We start from the raw sequence: 19,442 nt of genomic DNA, 5'->3' as shown, positions 1-19,442 counted from the left end.
CCTCGGTCTGTTAATAATCCTAATCCCCTTTAATAATAATCCTTCTTAGTGAGACCTTCCCCCAGGAGACGGACAAAATAGACGATTCGGGGATAAGAGAGAAAGAGAGAGATAAAAAAAAGAGGAGAATGAGGAGGAGGAAGGAGAGAACGAGGATATGGAAGAAGACGAAGGACAGGAAAAGGAGTGGTAGAGGGGATTTCGAAGAAAGGGAATGGAAGGATTATAAGAGAAAGAACACTGCAAATCTTTTTCTTAGAACAATGGTTCTTAATGACACCCAGCACATGAAAGAGATGGAAGAAAAGGCGATTAGAAAAGGGGAATGAGGAGGAGGAGGAAAAGAAGAGGAGGAGGAGGTGGAGGAAAAGGAGAAATAGGCGTGCGCGGCTGGCATGGTGGAGGTGCGGGCGCTGAGGGAGGCGGTGGAGGGAGCAGTTACCCGTGCGCCCTGGTGAGTGTTGCGACCACACGCTCTATCTCGCTTCGTCCCGCGTGCGGCCACGAACATCTCTACTCCTGCATACCGCCGCACCCCACGTTAGCCGCAGGGGAAAGGGTAACAACACCTGTCGAGAGAAACTAGCCGGCGTGTTTTGGTCAAGTAGCAATAAGAACATTAATTGAAAGTCTAGCAAAATACGGAATCCATTTTAAGGAGTTTATGAAATGAGTGTGAATGGTACTGTAAAGTTACCTGAAGTGAAATAAGGTAAAGTAGTAAATCATATCAGACATGTAGATGGTAAATATACATATGTATATACCCAAAGAGGGATTAAGGTTATGAAAATAATTTAATCCCACAGCGTTAGAAAAAAAAATCTGTTTACCATCACACATGACCTTTATTTTATTATATATTTTTTTCCGAAACATACAAAAACGAGACTGTGTTGAAACAAATTTTGAAAAACATCGTCGGAGACTCGCCAGGTTTTCACAAGTTCCGTCTCGCGAGAACCTAAAGTAGGAAAGAATAATTATGAATGTAACTCTCCTTAAGTAGTTCTCGATAACGTGTACCTTTCAGAATAAAAAAAACGGTCCCTTGGAAGAAATATCCAAATGAAAAAATAATTATTGATTTATAGGTCAGGAAATGATAAATTCTCCAGAATTTTCGTCTTGTGAACATCGAGGGCAGGACCTAAAACAAAATATATATATATATATATATATATATATATATATATATATATATATATATATATATATATATATATATATATATATATATGTGTGTGTGTGTGTGAAGGTTGCTATTCTGAGTGGCTATCGATATGATTAGTGTGAGTGACTCTTGGAGGATGGCCATGGGTACGGGAGAGAGCCCTCACCCACCAGTAATATGTCCACTTTTTCCCCATAAACTTTACTGAAGGAAGATATCGCCTTTTTTATCACTATCACTTCACTATATGCATACATAGATGTTTTATTATATTATTATTTGATATTAGCTACCGGGCTATATATACTAATAGTGTATTTTCATATATAGTTGGGTAAGATTTATTTCTGGAATATTCTAAATAAGGGGTTTATTTATTGAAAGAATTTTGTGCTTAGTTCTTTTTTTTCTCATTTTTTTGCTGCCTATTCGTTCAAAAAGTGTTGGGCCAACAATAACCTTGCTCAGTTTTGTTTTTATTTGTTAACGTTATTACAATCAGTTTCTCATAAGTGTAACTCAACATAAAAACCGAAAACGCTATAGTTAAAACTTTGGACAATCAAGTGTGCAATATTCTTAGTGCAATGGTTATATAAAAAGACTGAAAGTTATCGATATGCAGAGAATATTATGCATGTGACCTTGAAAATTATTTAGCCTTAACCAACAAAGTTCATAAGTTTGTGACAATCAACATATTGTAAGACCTCGACAAAATAATCGTCACAAAAAATGATTCCACATGAAAACACGGACCTCTAAAATCTGGATCCATACAGTACCCAGATAGCTACACCAAGTTTACATATATCATGAAGAGGGAGAAACCAAAAATGTCAGCAGTGCACACGTCTGGGCTGGGCGTCCTCATACGTACACTGATGTTGGTGCTCACAGCTGCTAGTTCGGCTCAGGGGGAAGGTAAGAAATTCAGGTGTGGTTTTGAACAGGTGGAGAATTCTTCAGCAAATATTCCTTTGCACTTTCGGGTGTGGAGACGTTGGTTTATACACTGTTGGAAGATTCAGCAATTTGTACTTCAGGTCTTGTATGAGAATTTCTAACGAATTAAATGGAAAAATATAAGTTTTTACTATTTGGAAGTATTTTAATAACATCTTAAGTATAATTTTAGCGACATTAACTCTTAACGTTATGGATACAATCTTGGTTGAAACATAATGAAGAATTCTCCTCCCCAAAATGTTCCATTAGAGTATTTAAGACTTAATTATGTGGAAATTCGTCTGTAGCTGAAATGTTCGGGGCAGACTGTACATGTGACTACCAGTCAAGTCCCGCAGAGAATAAGGCATCAGATCTGTACTTAGACATGTAGAAACACTCCTGCTTATTGTTGACTGGGAGACGCTAGTCCTCTTCAAGAAACACTCGTATTCGTCTCAATAAGTTTCCTGTCTGAGTCGTGTATTGACTGTTCTGTTTATGATTTATGAAAGTCTTGGCATGTTTCTCTGAATTAATGTTATTATCGTTATCTCTCTAATATTAGTACTTCGTGTGTGCGTCGTACGGGAGGTCTTCACACTCGTAACTTAAGTAAGCTATTTTATTATTACTAAGTGTAAAGATAGAAATATAACCTAAGTATATCTTGATTATCATAAAATCAATAATAAATCTAATCCATACTAATTAATAACATTACTATTGGTATAATAATAATAATAATAATAATAATAATAATAATAATATAAAATATCCAGCTGTTTTTACATGTACACGTACATTATTACTCGCGCAGAAATATTATCATATTTTGTTATATTTCCTTATTTCCTTCTTTTATCAGCATTACCCATGTTATTTATATCGTTGTCACTATTATTATCATCTTTTATTACGACCACGACTAAAACATATGACATCAATATTTGTTGGTGTAATGATCTGTTACTAAAGCCATAATTTTCTTACAGCTGACATCTGTATACGATTCTTCACGCTCTTTTTACTGTGTTTTATATTAATTATTATAACCAGTATGCTGGATGATGATTTGACCAATTTTGTTATCGCAATATATATATATATATATATATATATATATATATATATATATACATCTTGATAAAATCACACGGGGAAAAGGGAAACAACGGAGCACCTTAGCTTTCGTCTTTTTTATCAGTGGCCCAAGGTTAAAAACACTTTGAAAACCTTGGATCTAGATGTAGGATAGTTATTTAGTGGGTCCCTTATTTTTGACCTGACCTGAGTAGTCACGTCGCCTCCCTTCTCTTAAGCTCCTCTACGTGTGTGTTGGTGTTGGTGTGTGGGTTAGTGAATGACATCATTATGACCTAACCTCATGTTTAATAAGGTCACCCTGTATATTTAAGCCTCTCTCTGTCCATGTAATCCAGTTGCCACTGAAGATGTCTTGAATAAAGACGAAAGCTAAGGTGCTCCGTTGCTTCTCTTTTCCCCGTGTGATTTTATCAAGATTTATCTTATCCACGTTTTCATTGTGGATCTACATGAAATATATATATATATATATATATATATATATATATATATATATATATATATATATATATATATATATATATATATATATAATGTTACCTACCATAATAAATTTATCATTGCATACCTTTTTCCTGTTTACTCTAAATACATATTTCAAAGGAATTTTACTGTTCCCTTGATTATCTTCCCCTCGACATTTGTCTCACATTTTTAGCCTCTTTAGTGCACACTATCTTGCCTTCTGCCAGGGGCCGCCAATTCTCCGCATTGTGTGCTTGTCGTCTTCTTGATCTATTTGCATCGTTTGATTCATAATTCAACGCCACACTTTTCCATAAAATTTTCTCCAGTCTTCATTATGGTGATTTTTCTTTCAGTTTTTGTTTATGTGAGACTGCCAGGTGGGATGATTCTTCGTGTATGTTGTGTTATACAGGGCAATCAGATTCATGGGTCAAGGTTGAATTAAATATGAGATAATTTAGAGAAAAGAGTTAAAACATTAATTGATAAGGGAAAGAATCTAAGTTAGTATAGAGACAGGCGAAAGAAAAACCTATAAATAATAAAGAAAGAAGGGAATAGACGAGGCAATGCCATGGTAATGACCTTAATAAAACGACACAAAGAGGTCAAAATGAAGCTCAAATTCTTCATGACACCAACAGCCGTCACCCCCAAACAGTGTCGACCACACCGCGTAGCTGAAGTAAATTCTGACCTCCGCCACACAAGGTAATATTTTTATTGACTCGAGACATCCAGCGATAAGTTATGACGGCTATAAACTCCAAAAATAACTCCCCCCCCCCAAAAAAAAAAGCTCTGAGGAAGTGGATTAAAAGCCAAGGAAGGGTTGATCTTGAGGGATGACATATCAGTTATCAAATGACTCAAGAGAGCATGAAGGGAATGACGGATCAAAAGAAAGTGAGAGAGAGAGAGTTCAGGATTTAGACGGAAAAGGCAGAGGCTGAAAAAAAAATAGAAGTTTCGTGGCACATTTTCTGGGATGGGAATAAAGTTTGAGTCTTGAAGAACCCCGCGACGCTTGGGAATGCAAAGTGTATAAAGGATGGTTAGATGGGAATCAGGGGACGGTCTGGTGGGATAGATGGAGGGAATAAGGGAGGAAGGAGAGGGAAGGAGGGTAGGAGTGTGGAAAGGAGATAGGGATGGAAGGAGGAGGGAATGGATTGATAGAGGGACGGAGGGAGGGAGATATGAGTATGGAAGGGGACGAGGAAGGTAGATGTATGAGGGAAGGAGAGAGAGGAAGCTATATATAGGTGAAGGAAATAGAGAGAGGAAGATGACTGACAAAAGAGTAGGTTGTCTTGAATGAAGGAAGAAGCTGAGGAGAGAAAAGGGAGAGAGAGTTTTAGGAGGAAAGAAAAATACTCGACAAAGATAAGGGACGAATTTGATGAAGGTGAGGAAGAAGTTAATGAGGTGGAGGAAGAATGATGCGGAGTGAAGAAGGATGGATTTTTAAGAATGACTAAAGGAGAAGAAGAAATAGTCACGTGGAGACGGGAGTTGACAGAGGAGGAAGAAGAGAACTGGCGTGAGGAAAAAAAAAGTAAAGAGAGGTTGTAATGTGAGAGAAATGGCTGAGAAGTGTCAGAAAGAAGTCAAAGTGAGAGACGGAGAAAAATAAAGGGGGAGAGGAGGGGAGGTGAAATAAGAGAGCAAAGGAGTAGAGGGGAGTAAGGGACGGAGTAGAGGGGAGTAAGGGACGGAGTAGAGGGGAGAAATAAGAGGAAAGGGAGAGGGGAGAAAAGTGGACAAATATTTTTTTTTTACGCGAGCTGGTAAACACTGGTTCTGTAGGACAGCTGAAGAACTACCTGGGGAAACAAAGATTATTATTATTATTATTATTATTATTATTATTATTATTATTATTATTATTATTATTATTGGGTATCAATGTTACTATTAGTATTTAATAATATTAACAAAATATTCTCATAATCATCACTACTATCATCATTACCATGCCAGCCACAGAAGGAGAGAGTATTGTTTCCGACCTTTCTCTGTCTGTCTATCTATCCCTAAATTACCTCGACAACGGGTCTGCCAATTCGCATCAAACGTGTTGGGATTGATTAACGTGTGACAATGCGCACATGATAAACTTCAGGTACAAATGGGTTATTTCGGTGGTTATAGAAAACAATGACTGAGACAATCCCCAGCTGTGCTTACAGTACAGTACAGTACACTACGATGGTATTTCCGTGCTAAGCTGGCCTGTAAGCCACGCCCCTCGTCTATACCTACAAATAGTTGATTGGTTCCCTTAAGCGTTTTACCTCCCCCGAACTGCGCTTACACAGTATAAGCGCATACTTATATTGACCTTTTATAATACATTTTAAAATTTTCTGACATCCCTTCTAAAGATGATAATGCCTTGAAATGATTTGCATTTTGATAATCGATTTATTTAACATTATTTTAGATAATAACACGTCTGCTTACCAATTGTGAACACATTTAGTTTGAATTTTCTATGAACCAATCAGCTATTAGTATAGAAGAGGGGCGGGGTCTACCGGCCAAGTTAGTGTGGAAAGGGTATTTTCACTAACTCCTTATTTATCCTGCCTAGGGAACGGTTCATGGGCAGTGTTTGTATCTACATGGGTGATATATGATCAATGTTATCTAAAATTCATATAGAGATATTTGAGACTCTCTCTCTCTCTCTCTCTCTCTCTCTCTCTCTCTCTCTCTCTCTCTCTCTCTCTCTCTCTCTATATATATATATATATATATATATATATATATATATATATATATATATATATATATATATTACGTACAGTATCATACACATTCTTATGGTACACTGTCACCTCTTGGCTGGCACACTTTTGATATACTGTCATATTTTCACAACATATATTCTTCCACACCCAAACATGACGGTTATTTCTTTTAATTTTTAATGGATTGTTTATTTTTCCTTGCACGAATATTCTGACAATGAATTTGGATGACAATTAATGTTTATGTGAATTATTTATCAATGTGAACCAAACTGATGAATGAAAACACACGTGTTATCAAGTTATATAACTGAGGCAATGAAATGTTTATATAAATATTAGTTGTAATAATAACAGCGTTACTCATATAGATAAATGATTATGATGGTAATGTAAATAGTTATGTAATACTGAAAAGGGAACGGCTGTTTAGTGGATACAGTGCTCGTCTCATTTTATGGGGGTTGGTAGTTCGATTCCCGGGCGATCCCAGTTCACCCAGCTGTATACACACTGCCCATAACGGGCAGCCAAGCCTATGGGACCCACTTTCACTGTATTTAAAATAATAATAGCAATGTGAATAAATACGTAGATAACTACTGATAATGATAGAAATAGAATTAGATAACCAACAATAAATATAGTAAAGTAAGTATTCAGAATAACGATAATATTGTAAGTAGTCATGAAAATTATTATGTCAATATCATAACTAGTAATGAAGTGGATGACGTAAGTAGCATTCACACCTAAATAGTTAATGATAATGCAAGACGTAAACATATTTAATTGTATGGCGACCATTGGGCTAACTTTCCCAGAAGTCTCACCGAATTCTTAAATATCGTAGAGACCAGCATAAAGGGTTCGAAACCTTTTTATTTTTGTCTATATATACAGTAGTTAATATGACGTTTCACAGTTACTGAAGCACCATGTGTCACCCCAACAGTAAACCCGGCGCTAAACTTACACCTTTTAATGCAGCAATAAAAATATTGCTGATAATAAATAAATATATATACCTGTATTGTTAGATAAATATTTCAGTAAAACTGGTGTAATATATTTACTTTGATACATAGTTGATCCTCCTGAGAGCTACACCTGTCTTGAGAAAAAAGTGTAGTATAGCATGAGGTATAATCTGGTGACTGCGTGTATATCGCAGTACACGATGCATGCAGCTTTCACATATCGTATAATCCGGTGAAATTGAGTATACAGCATGTTATTGCTGATGGACCATAACAGGTACGGTACATATCCATTAGTGATATCGGTAGAAGAACTGAGAAGCATATGGGACGAGTATAGCACTTGTGACAATTAAAATAATGGAAATTTACACGCCCCTCCAATATATATATATATATATATATATATATATATATATATATATATATATATATATATATATATATATATATATATATATATATATATATATATATATATATATATATATACACAGTATATGCAAGTAAATCACTGTGGGTGCGCGTGATCCAGGTATATGCTGATAACAACAAGGAAAGAAGAAACACGAAGTTCCCAAGCGCTTTCGTGTAATTCACATCTTCAGGGGTGAGTACAGACTAGTCTGTACTCACCCCTGAAGATGTGAATTACACGAAAGCGCTTGGGAACTTCGTGTTTTCTTCTTTCCTTGTGGTTATCAGCATATACCTAGATCACGCGCACCTACAGTGATTTACTTGCATATATATGTGTGTGTATAATATATAAGAAATCTCTATATAAACCTCGACGACCGACCTCATCTAACGTGCGGAACAACAGCTCGTCTAGTTAAGCCTCAACCGACACAACAAATCTCACGCCCCGAGATCCTGAGCCTGGAGTCCTATATACTTGGACGAGGTGAGAGAACAATTAACGCTAGGAGAAACTTGGGGCCATTCCGATGACATTTAGACAATTATATCTATGCTCAAGCTTAAGGGAACCAGTTAAATACAATCTCATAAAACCAGGGAGGGAGGAAATTAACTAGGGAATCCATGGAACCTGGCGGCTGGTGTGTACCTGCCCAAACGCTTAATCATATTGAGTTCTTTCCCCCTGTGTTGGCTCAGCGGCTTAATGTTTTGACAGGATCTCAGTGCAAACTTTGTTACAGTTTTTAACCCCTTTAAAGAGAATACACTGCGTTAGCTTAGACATAATATTTAATATATTTCAATTAACTTTACACTTATAAAGAGTGAATCGTGCTTAAATTTACTTAAATTTTAATCTAGATAAAAAGACATAAAGGAGTTAAGACAAAAAAGGACAAAAATACAAATTAATAAATAAAAAAGAAGGAAACACGATAAACAATTAAATAATGATAAAAATTAAGTCATGTAATCCGTTTAGGAATACATCATCAGATAAAAATCCCGCTCATGTATACATCATGTAGAGCAATACAATACTAATACTTCTACAAAAAAATATTCTAATATTGAGAGAGTGAGAAGAAATGTAAACACGTCAGCAAGGTCGAGGTTAACAAAGATGAGAAGCTGAATATTGCCTCCGCTACCTCCAGTGAACGTCTCCACCCAGGTATACAAATATTATTAACAGTCATAACATAGTAAGTGTACTGACTGACATCCGTGAAGGTGATCATAGCAGCAGAATTAACGTATTAGTGATATACAACTGTGGGTATGCTAGGTATAATGTATGAGTGATATACAACAATGAGTATGCTAAATATAACACGTTCTCAGGAAGTGTGAACTAAATTAAGCGCACACTTATTAATTTTACGCTGTTTAAAGAGACTTCATACACATAATTGTTTAAAGTAATACCGATAAGAATTTATGTTTGGAGTTCTGAAATTAGAGTTATATAAATTTTTCATAGCATAGTCACAATGCTGTACGAATAATGAAAATGGCAGGTGCTTGGCCTAAATGTTTCATATTGGTAATAGAACATTCAGGTTGATCTATTAGTAAGACTATTAATGCTCTGTCTGTCTGCCTGTCTGTCTGTTTGTCTCTGATGGTATTATTATTATTATTATTATTATTATTATTATTATTATTATTATTATTATTATTATTATTATGATTATGATTATTATTATTATTATTATTATTATTATTATTATTATTATTATTATTATTATTATTATTATTATTATTTTTATTATTATTATTATTATTATTATTATTATTATTATTATTATAATTATCAATATTATTATTATTATTATTATTATTATTATTATTATTATTAGTATTATTATTATTATTATTATTATTATTATTTTATTATTATTATTATTATTATTATTATTATTATTATTATTATTATTATTATTATTATTATTATTATTATTATTATTATTATTATTATTATTATTATTATTATTATTGTTGTTACTAGTGGTGGTAGTAGTAGTAGTAGTAGTTGTAGTAGTAATAATGACAGCAACATTAAGAAGAAGGACGGCAGCTTTCAGATTCCCTTACCACCACCACACCCTAATGTTGAAACTCTGTCATTCATCCTCTCAATCATTTTCTCACTCACCTCTCCCAGCCACTCTCTCACAAATATCCTCGTTTACTCTCATTGTCGTCCAACCTCTCACCTTTTTCACTCATTCTTTCAAATATCTACTCACTTCCTTTATCATCAACGCATATTCTCTCTCAGTCCTTCACCAACACTCTCATATAATCCATTTCACCTGCATTGTCATCGACCATGTCACTCACTTCTCATCCAATCGTCTAACACACACGTTTTGCCACTCTCCCTCTCACCCACATTGCCACACTTCCCCTCTCACCCAACTTCAATTTACCATTTCACACACACACACACACACACACACACACTTTCTCACCCTTTCGCCCAGTTTATCATATATCCTCTCACATGCACCCTCTCATCCTCCCTCTCACTTACATTGGCAACCACTCTCTCACCCTCCCTCTCATCCACATTACCACCTAATCTACCACCTTACTCTTTATTTATCCTTTCACACACACACACTCTCACCCTCTCACACACTCTCTCACCCTCTCACACACACACTCTCACCCACTCAAACACACTCTCAACCCCTCACACACACACTCTCCCTTAACGTCTCACACCCATTCTCTCAACTCTTACTCACGTACATTACCACCCACCCTCTCACTCTCCTCACCCTCCCTCTTGCCCAGCCCGCTGTCCTCCCTCACCCTGACTGGCTCGTGCAAGATAATCATGAGATCTTGTGGCCAAGTCGGTAACTTCTCCCTCACCAACCTGGAGACACAGCACGTCAAACTTTTCTCATTAAAACGTGATTAGACTCTATAAGAAATCGCTATGAAAATATTTAAGAATCAAAACTTCTTAGAGAGTTATATTAGCAGTTCACCACTAGTCTGAAAAAGAGGAGACACTAAGACTACAGCTTATAGGCGATTATGAGATTATACCCTAATTAGCAGATTATAAATATTGGTAATAATAAAGATGCGTTTGCAGCTCCAGAAACGTCGTTGATGAATGACCGTTTTTTTTTACTTGGAATTATTACAGTGTTCCCGGCCCTTGTACACGCTCAGGGCTCTTCACTCTTCATTTGGCCAGAATAAACCTAACACTTACTAAAGCACACGAAAACCTTTACCTTGTCATCATTAGATTAAGGCATATGTAGTCCAGGGTCCACCATTATATTTTACCTAATCTATATACGCGAGATTGAGCGTTATTATAAGAATCATGAGGCAATATTATTAATATGGACATTTTCATTACACAGCCCTATTAATAATACAGTTGACGTCAAGGAATTAATGTTTCGTAATAATAGTAATAAAATAGTAATGAGTGGAGAAATAGTATGGACAAAAGTAGTTGTAGTAAAATTTTCGTACTTGTAAATGTAGTAACGAAAAGCAGTATCAACAACAACATAATTAGTGAGTGTATGTTATCTGGAGTATCACAGTACCGTTAAATTATTCCCATTCTTGTCTCATTAATATTCCTCGACTGTTTTGCCGAAAATAGTTCCTTAGTTCTTTACACTTTTTTTCTTTTACAAATGCCTAATTAATTTATTTTTATTTTCTATTATTGTCTATTTTTCCTTAGTCTTATTTTTCCTTTTCTCTTCGCCATTTTCCAGCTGCTCGGAGTTCTAGTCTTCTCAAGGTATTTGTGCCCTCATAAGGAAATATTCCTCCTCCTACGCAAGAAGAGGAAAAAGAATGCTTTCCAATCTCTCCGAGCTCCTTTGAACAAAATTCAGGCTATATCTAGACTCTGCATAAATGTCTCATCTTTCAGTTCAATTCCACCTCTCCATTATGTGCCACGTTGACCCTTGTCCATTCCGTCCTTTCTGTACCTCGCTGGTTCATGCTGAAGTGAACCTGACTGAGCTATCCTATACACATGTGAACCCAGGTGCTGCTCCTCCTATAGTGTCACTCATGGAATAGTCAGCCTCCCTACCTCCAGACATAATCTTCCATCCCCCTCACCTTCGGATATAGTAACACCCTTGTGGTACCTATGTACCTGTTCCTGGAATCTCCACGTGACCGAATTCGGTAATCTAGGATCAGCGTCATCATCAACGATCAATCAGACCGAGTGCCTAACAAATAGTGGAAGTAAAGGACCGTAATAGACAAATAAGCGCCACCGAATACAAATTATATAAACTAAAACACTTCCCTTTCTTCACACTAGACAAGACCAGCTGAGCAGGTCAATAGTTCACATACTCAGATGTTTCTTTTAATTAATTTGCCTTATCCATGATTATAGCGAAATAGGAGCGGCAGATTCTATATTGATATTTCGGGAAGTAGTTTTCACTAGCTAAGTAACTGAGAAACTTCTGTATCTTATAATTAAATTAAGGGAACAATTACTTTACAAAATTTCTAAGACAAGTGATACCGTCACCACCTAATGCGGGAAACATAACTGATGTCCTACTCTTGTGAAGACGGGCTCGATTCATAGTTTGCATCCTACTGTCAGGTAATAGCAGGTTATACCGTTCAACATCGCTAAAGCTGAGAGCAAACAGTCAATAATATCCCAACTTCAATGTTAAGGAACATTCAGCTTGTTATTACCATTCGTTTTAGCGATAATGTTATAGTCTGATTATTTTCGTTGTTACACCTAAAATAGTTATTTTACATATCGCAGAACTGATAATTTCATTAAGACGTCCTTCACTATCTTCAGATATCTATTTCTACCTAAATTAACTTAAGGCAGTTAGGGTTGTGTTAGTACCTCTCTCTTACTCTCTTCTTGGTTGTATATTATGTTTATCTGCCTGATTGTTCCTATGGACACATTAGTTCGAATTATATATATATATATATGTGTGTGTGTGTGTGTGTGTGTGTGTACGCGTGTATGCTTGTGCGTGCGCGCGTGCGGCCAGCTAAATTCACATAATCGCCCGATTAAACCTTACAACGCAATTAACGTTTCAGCCAAACAAGTATAACTTTTTATTTTTATTACTATAATTTACTGAATATTAGTTCATATATAACAATATTTTCTCTGCCATGCAAAAAACGCCGTTGCTATCATGACAACCAAACGCTACGTAAATTTAGTTTAGGAGAGATATAAGTTCGATAAGTGGGTTAGCTTGGTAATGAAGCCGTGCAATTATAGTTTGTATTATATTTACCTACATGATCGTCTCTATCCGTATATCATTTTGAAATTTCTGAAGAAAAAAACTTATAACTAATTATTACTAATACATAAATATACACATAAATAGCCCAAGTTTCCTATATATATATATATATATATATATATATATATATATATATATATATATATATATATAACTGAAATTTGACAAAACTTGTTGTAGTCCACGGTGGTTATTCCTCTCAAATTGTGTTGTGCATTTGTCAGTAAATAAAGCAGTGACATGTATTGATGACATATTGCCGAAAGGTTCGATGTCAACCAAGAAAAAATCGATTATTCTGGAGTCAGCAGGTCTGAGGTTAAGGTCACACGTGTACTGTGGGCGGGACTTGTGCTCTGATAACCACCATCATAGATGACAAAAAGTAAACACAAGACGTATCATATCGATGATAAATACGAAATTGTATAAAGGAAAAGTAATATAACTAATAGTTATAAATCTTACATACTGTATCGGGTATTACCAAAGGTTTCTCGTTATATAAATAAAAAATCTTAATAGAAAAGTGAAGTAGGATAATTCAGGACACAAAACTCACAGGCATTACGGTCTTATAATCATTAGTTGAAATATATCTGCCCACATTCTTGAAAACCATATTCTAAGTTTACAATAATTAAGTGTCATTAGCAAAAAGATAAAGGCACAAAGGAACAACACTGTGAATTATTATAATGACAAGGTGATTTCTTCCAAACGCCGACGGAGTGATCGTTTTAAAACGAACAGGTCATAGGTAAGAAACACCTGGGTGAAGACGATGCCTGGCGGTACTTCTGAGTAAGAAACTTGAAGATAAACACTAATTACAACACCTGAAATTTACTTACTGATATTATATTGTCTCAGAAAAGCGTTCCTTGTGCTTCAGAACAACAGGAGGCTCGTTTGTTGATTCAGTGTTATTGCTCGTTTCTGGCCCTTCCCGGGAGACTTGCTATACCCAAAGTTATGAATGACAAAGGATGTTTACACACCAAATATGACCAAACACCAGACGCAGTATACGGGCACCAAGTAAAGTTATTCTCTCAGGTGCCAGGAAGGGATACTCAACAAGAGAGTTCATACTGTATACATGGCGAACGACGAAGTTCTTATCTAAGATAAGATACTTAAAAAAAATAAATAAATAAAAAATTACACGAAAGCGCTTGGGAACTTCGTGTTTTCTTCTTTCCTTGTGGTTATCAGCCTATACCTAGATCACGCGCCCCTACAGTGATTTACTTGCATATATATATATATATATATATATATATATATATATATATATATATATATATATATATATATATATATATATATATATATATATATATATATATATAATTGAACATTGCATGAAAATTTGTGAGTAAACAATGGCGGGGCGAACAGTCTTATAAATTATGTCCATAAAAGAATTGCATTATCAAAAGATACTGGTTTGTGTGGTAGACATAACATGAAAAAAAAGTTTGTTGATGTTTTACATAAAAAAATCTGAATTCAGTTCGTCTTTCATAATATATTTACATATTAAAAAAACAGACACCACTTACTTGATGCAGAGGAACTGTTTCAGAAATATATTACTGTATTAGAGGATTAATGATCAGGATGAAAGGAAAATGAAGCTTGGCGAAGTTTTAAATAAGATCTCCACTAAAGAATATAAGTGAACCTATCCTGGTGGCTCATGCCATCTAGCGGCAGAAAGTTGAACACTCGCGGCTCGCCAGCATCGATTGAAGGGAGGGTACACTCCTCTAGTGTGTGTGTGTGTGTGCGTGTGTGTGATCTCAAGGAGTCAGACCGAAATGTCATGCAAATTATATGCCATTCCCAACGGGGGGAAAAATGTGCACTGATATGAGGTAATACAGCTTTAATTGCATAGTTTCGGGAAATGACCAATGGTAGGGCAGTGAGAGAGAGAGAGAGTGAGAGAGAGACTAGGGGACATGTAGTAACGGACAGTCAATAGAGATGGAGAATTTATTTGCGGTTTGCGTGTTGGTGTTGAGCGCAAGTTGTTGGCGGACAGAGAAATATACTTGACAGAGTAAACATGCACGTGTGGTTCTGTCTACTGGTAAATGTATTATTACTGATTGAGTTAGTTCACTGTAACGAATTGTACTGTGACCAGGAAGAAAGAAGAGAAAGAGAAAGGTAAAACTGAAAATAAAAGAGAACGAGAGAATGAAGGAAACAGAAATGAAGAAAAAATATATATAAAGAAAACTAGAACTGGAAAATTAAGGAAAAATAAAGGAGAAATAGAAAGAAGAAAATATATAGAAAAAACAAGGCATATGAGAATATATGAGATGGGGAGAAAAATTAAATAAATAGGAAACAAGGTAGAAATAGAATCAAGAAAAAAGCGATAAATAGCATAAGGGAAAGAAAACTGAAGAGAAAATAACAAGATCAAAACGAAAGAAGAACAGACAAAAAAGTAGAGAGAGAGAGAGAGAGAGAGAGAGAGAGAGAGAGAGAGAGAGAGAGAGAGAGAGAGAACACTTTCATGAGACTCTTCAATGTTCCATATAACAACGGAGAAGGTAAAAATGTGTTAAATATGGAAGACACAAAAAATACGATAATGGACCGGTAGGTTGTAAAAAAAAAAGTGGTAGGACAGATCAGACAAAGGAGCAACGCTTTGTACCTATATTTGATCATGGGGCTACGGTGTAAATAATACATATACACACTTTGTACTACACCTGAAACATGTACCTGGTAAATATTAATGAGACTTATAAAATGACTAGATACTTCATGAGTGAAAGAGAGAGCTTAACGATGGATGTAATTCCCATATACACGCCAACGATACAAGTGTTCCATTCTATATAAGGCACGAAAGTAATGATAAAATACTGTATACTGTCATCATACCATATATTATTATCATTTAGAAAACACTAATCATAATTTGTTTCTTTGGTTAACAGTGTTCGTCGTTCAAACCTAATAATACATTCACATTTGAGACTTATTTACATCAGAATTATTACGATTTAATGTTATAATACATTACTGGTTATTCCAACAGATAGGGGCTCTAATTACGTATAATAGATTAGTACCTAATTACACATGATGAATAATTAAGAATAATGAAGGATACAATTCTCCATTAGTTAAGTGAGGGGACTCGGTTGGTCTTACGGGGAACTCTGATGACGACAGCAAATATTTGTACTACTATGGCCTCTGTGGATATAGGGAAAAAAAAACGAGCAGTCGCCCCTCCGTTTCTTCTCTGCTTTGTTTGCCTATGATATGTGAGTTTGTGAGTGTTTGTTTGTATGTATAGTGGCATGATTGTTTGACTCTGTGTGTGTGTGTGTATTTGTGCTAGGTGTTTTTTTGTGTGTTTAATCTCTTTCTCCTTTCATGTGTGTGTGTTTTGCATGTTTCTCTCTGTGTGTGTGTGTGTGTGTGTGTGTGTGTGTGTGTGTGTGTGTGTGTGTGTTTGTGTGTCAATACATATATAAAATAATAATACTTTATTATAATATGCCTTCAAATAAAGAAGATAATTAGGCATGTTCCTTTTTTCTAAACTAAATGCCTCCTCACTTCTCTTAGGCAAGTTGTGTTCGCCAACCAGCCACTGCCAACATGTCCTGAGTTAAGGTTCTTGCTCTTCTTCCATCCTGTGTTCCTTTCTCTTGAGCACAGAATTATTGTCGTCTCCATTAATTCAAAGTGGGCCTTCTTTCCCTTGCCCCCCTGCTAATACCTCTGCCTGGTGTTTGGTTGTACCACTGCTTGGCGTTTGGTTGTACCTCTGCCTATTGTTTGGTTGTACCTCTGCCTAGTGTTTGGTTGTACCTCTGCCTGGTGTTTGGTTGTACTTCTGCCTATTGTTTGGTTGTATCTCGGCCAAGTGTTTGGTTGTATCCCTCCCTAAAGTTTTTGTTGTATCCCTCCCTAGTGTTTGGTTGTATCCCTCCCTAATGTTTGGTTGTATCCCTCCCTAGCGTTTGGTTGTACCCCTCCCTAGTGTTTGGTTGTATCCTCCCTAGTGTTTGGTTGTACCCCTACCTAGTGTTTGGTTGATACCCCTCCCTAGTGTTTGGTTGTATCCCTCCCTAGTGTTTGGTTGTACCCCCTGCTAGTGTTTGGTTGTACCCTTCCTTAGTGTTTGGTTGTACCCCCCTGCCTAGTTGTACCCCTCCCCTTGTTTAGTTGTACCCCTCCCTAGTGTTTGGCTGTACCCTCCCTGCCTAGTGTTTGGTTGATACCCCTCCCTAGTGTTTGGTTGATCCCTCCTAGTGTTTGGTTGTAACCCTCCCTAGTGTTTGGTTGTACCCCCTGCCTAGTGTTTGGTTGATACCCCTCCCTAGTGTTTGGTTGATACCCCTCCTTAGTGTTTGGTTGTATCCCTCCCTAGTGTTTGGTTGTACCCCTCCCTAGTGTTTGGTTGATACCTCCCTAGTGTTTGGTTGTACCCCTCCCTAGTGTTTGGTTGTACCCCTCCCTAGTGTTTGGTTGATATCCCTCCCGAGTGTTTGGTTGATACCCCTCCTTAGTGTTTGGTTGTACCCCCTCCTAGTGTTTTTGGTTGATACCCCTCCCTAATGTTTGGTTGATACCCCTCCCTAGTGTTTGGTTGATACCCCTCCCTAGTGTTTGGTTGATACCCCTCCCAAGTGTATGGTTGTACCCCTCCCTAGTGTTTGGTTGTACCCCCTCCCTAGTGTTTGGTTGATACCCCTCCCTAATGTTTGGTTGATACCCCTCCTTAGTGTTTGGTTGTATCCCTCCCTAGTGTTTGGTTGTACCCTATCCCGTCACCGAGGACAACCATACCCTGTCCCTTGGTGATCCTCCTCTCCATCCCACTTATATTATACCCTTTTACTTTTCATTCAATGGTCGCCTGTCTCTCTCGTAGGGGGAGTTACATCCTCTTGTCACTTATGAAGGTACAGTATATCACCCGATGGTTGAAGAAGGTATACAGTACATCCTCCTATCACCCAGGGAGATATTATACCTTCCTAGGATCCAGGGAGGTTCAGCTTCCTTGTCCCTAGAGAGAGAGAGAGGTACATCGTGCTTTGACTCAGTGAGGTTCCCGGCTTTGTATGTCTCCTGAGTCATAACTCGAGTATACTTAACGCCAACATTGTTATTCAGGTGAGCGTCTGCAGCGCTCTCGTAAACCAGGTTATAAAGGACGACGAAAATTCTAGTGTCTTATGGAGGACTTTCTTACCTGGAAATAAACAAGGTTACCAAAAATGGCTGAGTTTAGGGACACTGAAAGTTTACAGAGCGAGCAGGGTTGGCCACCTGGTATTATCGTGTGTGACGTGTGAACTGCGTCACTGCGTGTATATGAAATGTATTTCAACTGCTCGGGGGCAGTGTATGGTGGTGCATATTATCTGAGGGTTGTATTATTCTCCTAGTACCTGCCTTTGGCCCAGCTATTGGAGGAGATATTGACACCTGATTAATAAACTGTGTTAAAAGTCACTGTAATTATCACTTTTTTGTAGTATATGCGCAACCGCAAGCTAATGTTTACGTAGTCATATGTGTTCGTAATGTATACACTGAGTTATGTTATTTATGTATTATTTTTACATGCTGTAGTTTATTTCTTAAAAAAAAGACCTTTTCTTAATAAAACTATTTAAATTAAAAAATATCACTATTTCTCAGTACGTTGATCTTTTATGAAATGTACAAGGTACGGTAACAGTGGGTCGAGGTACATTCCGAAGATGGAATGTTTCTCTCTAAGCTTATCAAAATCAAATTTGTGCTCTAAAAATACCCGATGGGAGGGGAGAATTATTTACCCCCAATTTTTTAATATTTATGAACAAGAGTTGGTGTTGTCAAATAATGCTTTTAAATAAACATCGCTATTCTTAAAGCATAACGTGAATGTTTCTCACACGTGCTCAGCCCCATCATCATAACATCAAGATGGTCACGCGTGAGGACAACTCTATATCTTTTACTTCAAATAATATCATTATTATTTCATGATGTTTTGAGTCTGCATCACGCACTAACGAAACTAAATCCTCAAATAAAATGAAAAATACACAAATTGGCTGATAAAGTAGACGAAAACAAGAGAAACTGATATAGATGGGAAAAGAAATGCTAGACTGGTTAGGTGAGAGGGAGGGTGCACTGCATCTTCTTCCTCAAGGCTATATTATCTTTTTATATTCCTCAGTACTGGTGAAGTGTGTCTCAGACACTTTCATTTGTT

At 36.5% G+C, this 19,442-nt stretch overlaps 1 protein-coding gene across 4 annotated transcripts in view; it reads left to right on the top strand.

Moving 5' to 3' along the window:
* The first annotated feature begins 456 nt into the window (after positions 1–456).
* The window catches only part of LOC121859411 (hemicentin-1-like), a 251,339-nt gene continuing 232,353 nt past the window's right edge, over positions 457–19,442 (top strand). For all 4 annotated transcript variants that reach the window (XM_042356203.1, XM_042356204.1, XM_042356202.1 and 1 more), the window contains exons 1-2: positions 457–559; positions 1,688–2,098. In XM_042356203.1, coding sequence (XP_042212137.1) covers positions 1,990–2,098 — 109 coding nt within the window. In that variant the 5' untranslated portion in view covers positions 457–559; positions 1,688–1,989. The remainder of the gene's footprint in view (positions 560–1,687; positions 2,099–19,442) is intronic.

The sequence above is a fragment of the Homarus americanus genome, unplaced genomic scaffold (genome assembly GCF_018991925.1).
Source record: "Homarus americanus isolate GMGI-L3 unplaced genomic scaffold, GMGI_Hamer_2.0 scaffold7626, whole genome shotgun sequence".
Lineage (NCBI taxonomy): Eukaryota > Metazoa > Arthropoda > Malacostraca > Decapoda > Nephropidae > Homarus > Homarus americanus.
Note: the sequence above shows the minus strand (reverse complement) of the source record. Positions and strands in the feature narration are given on the sequence as shown.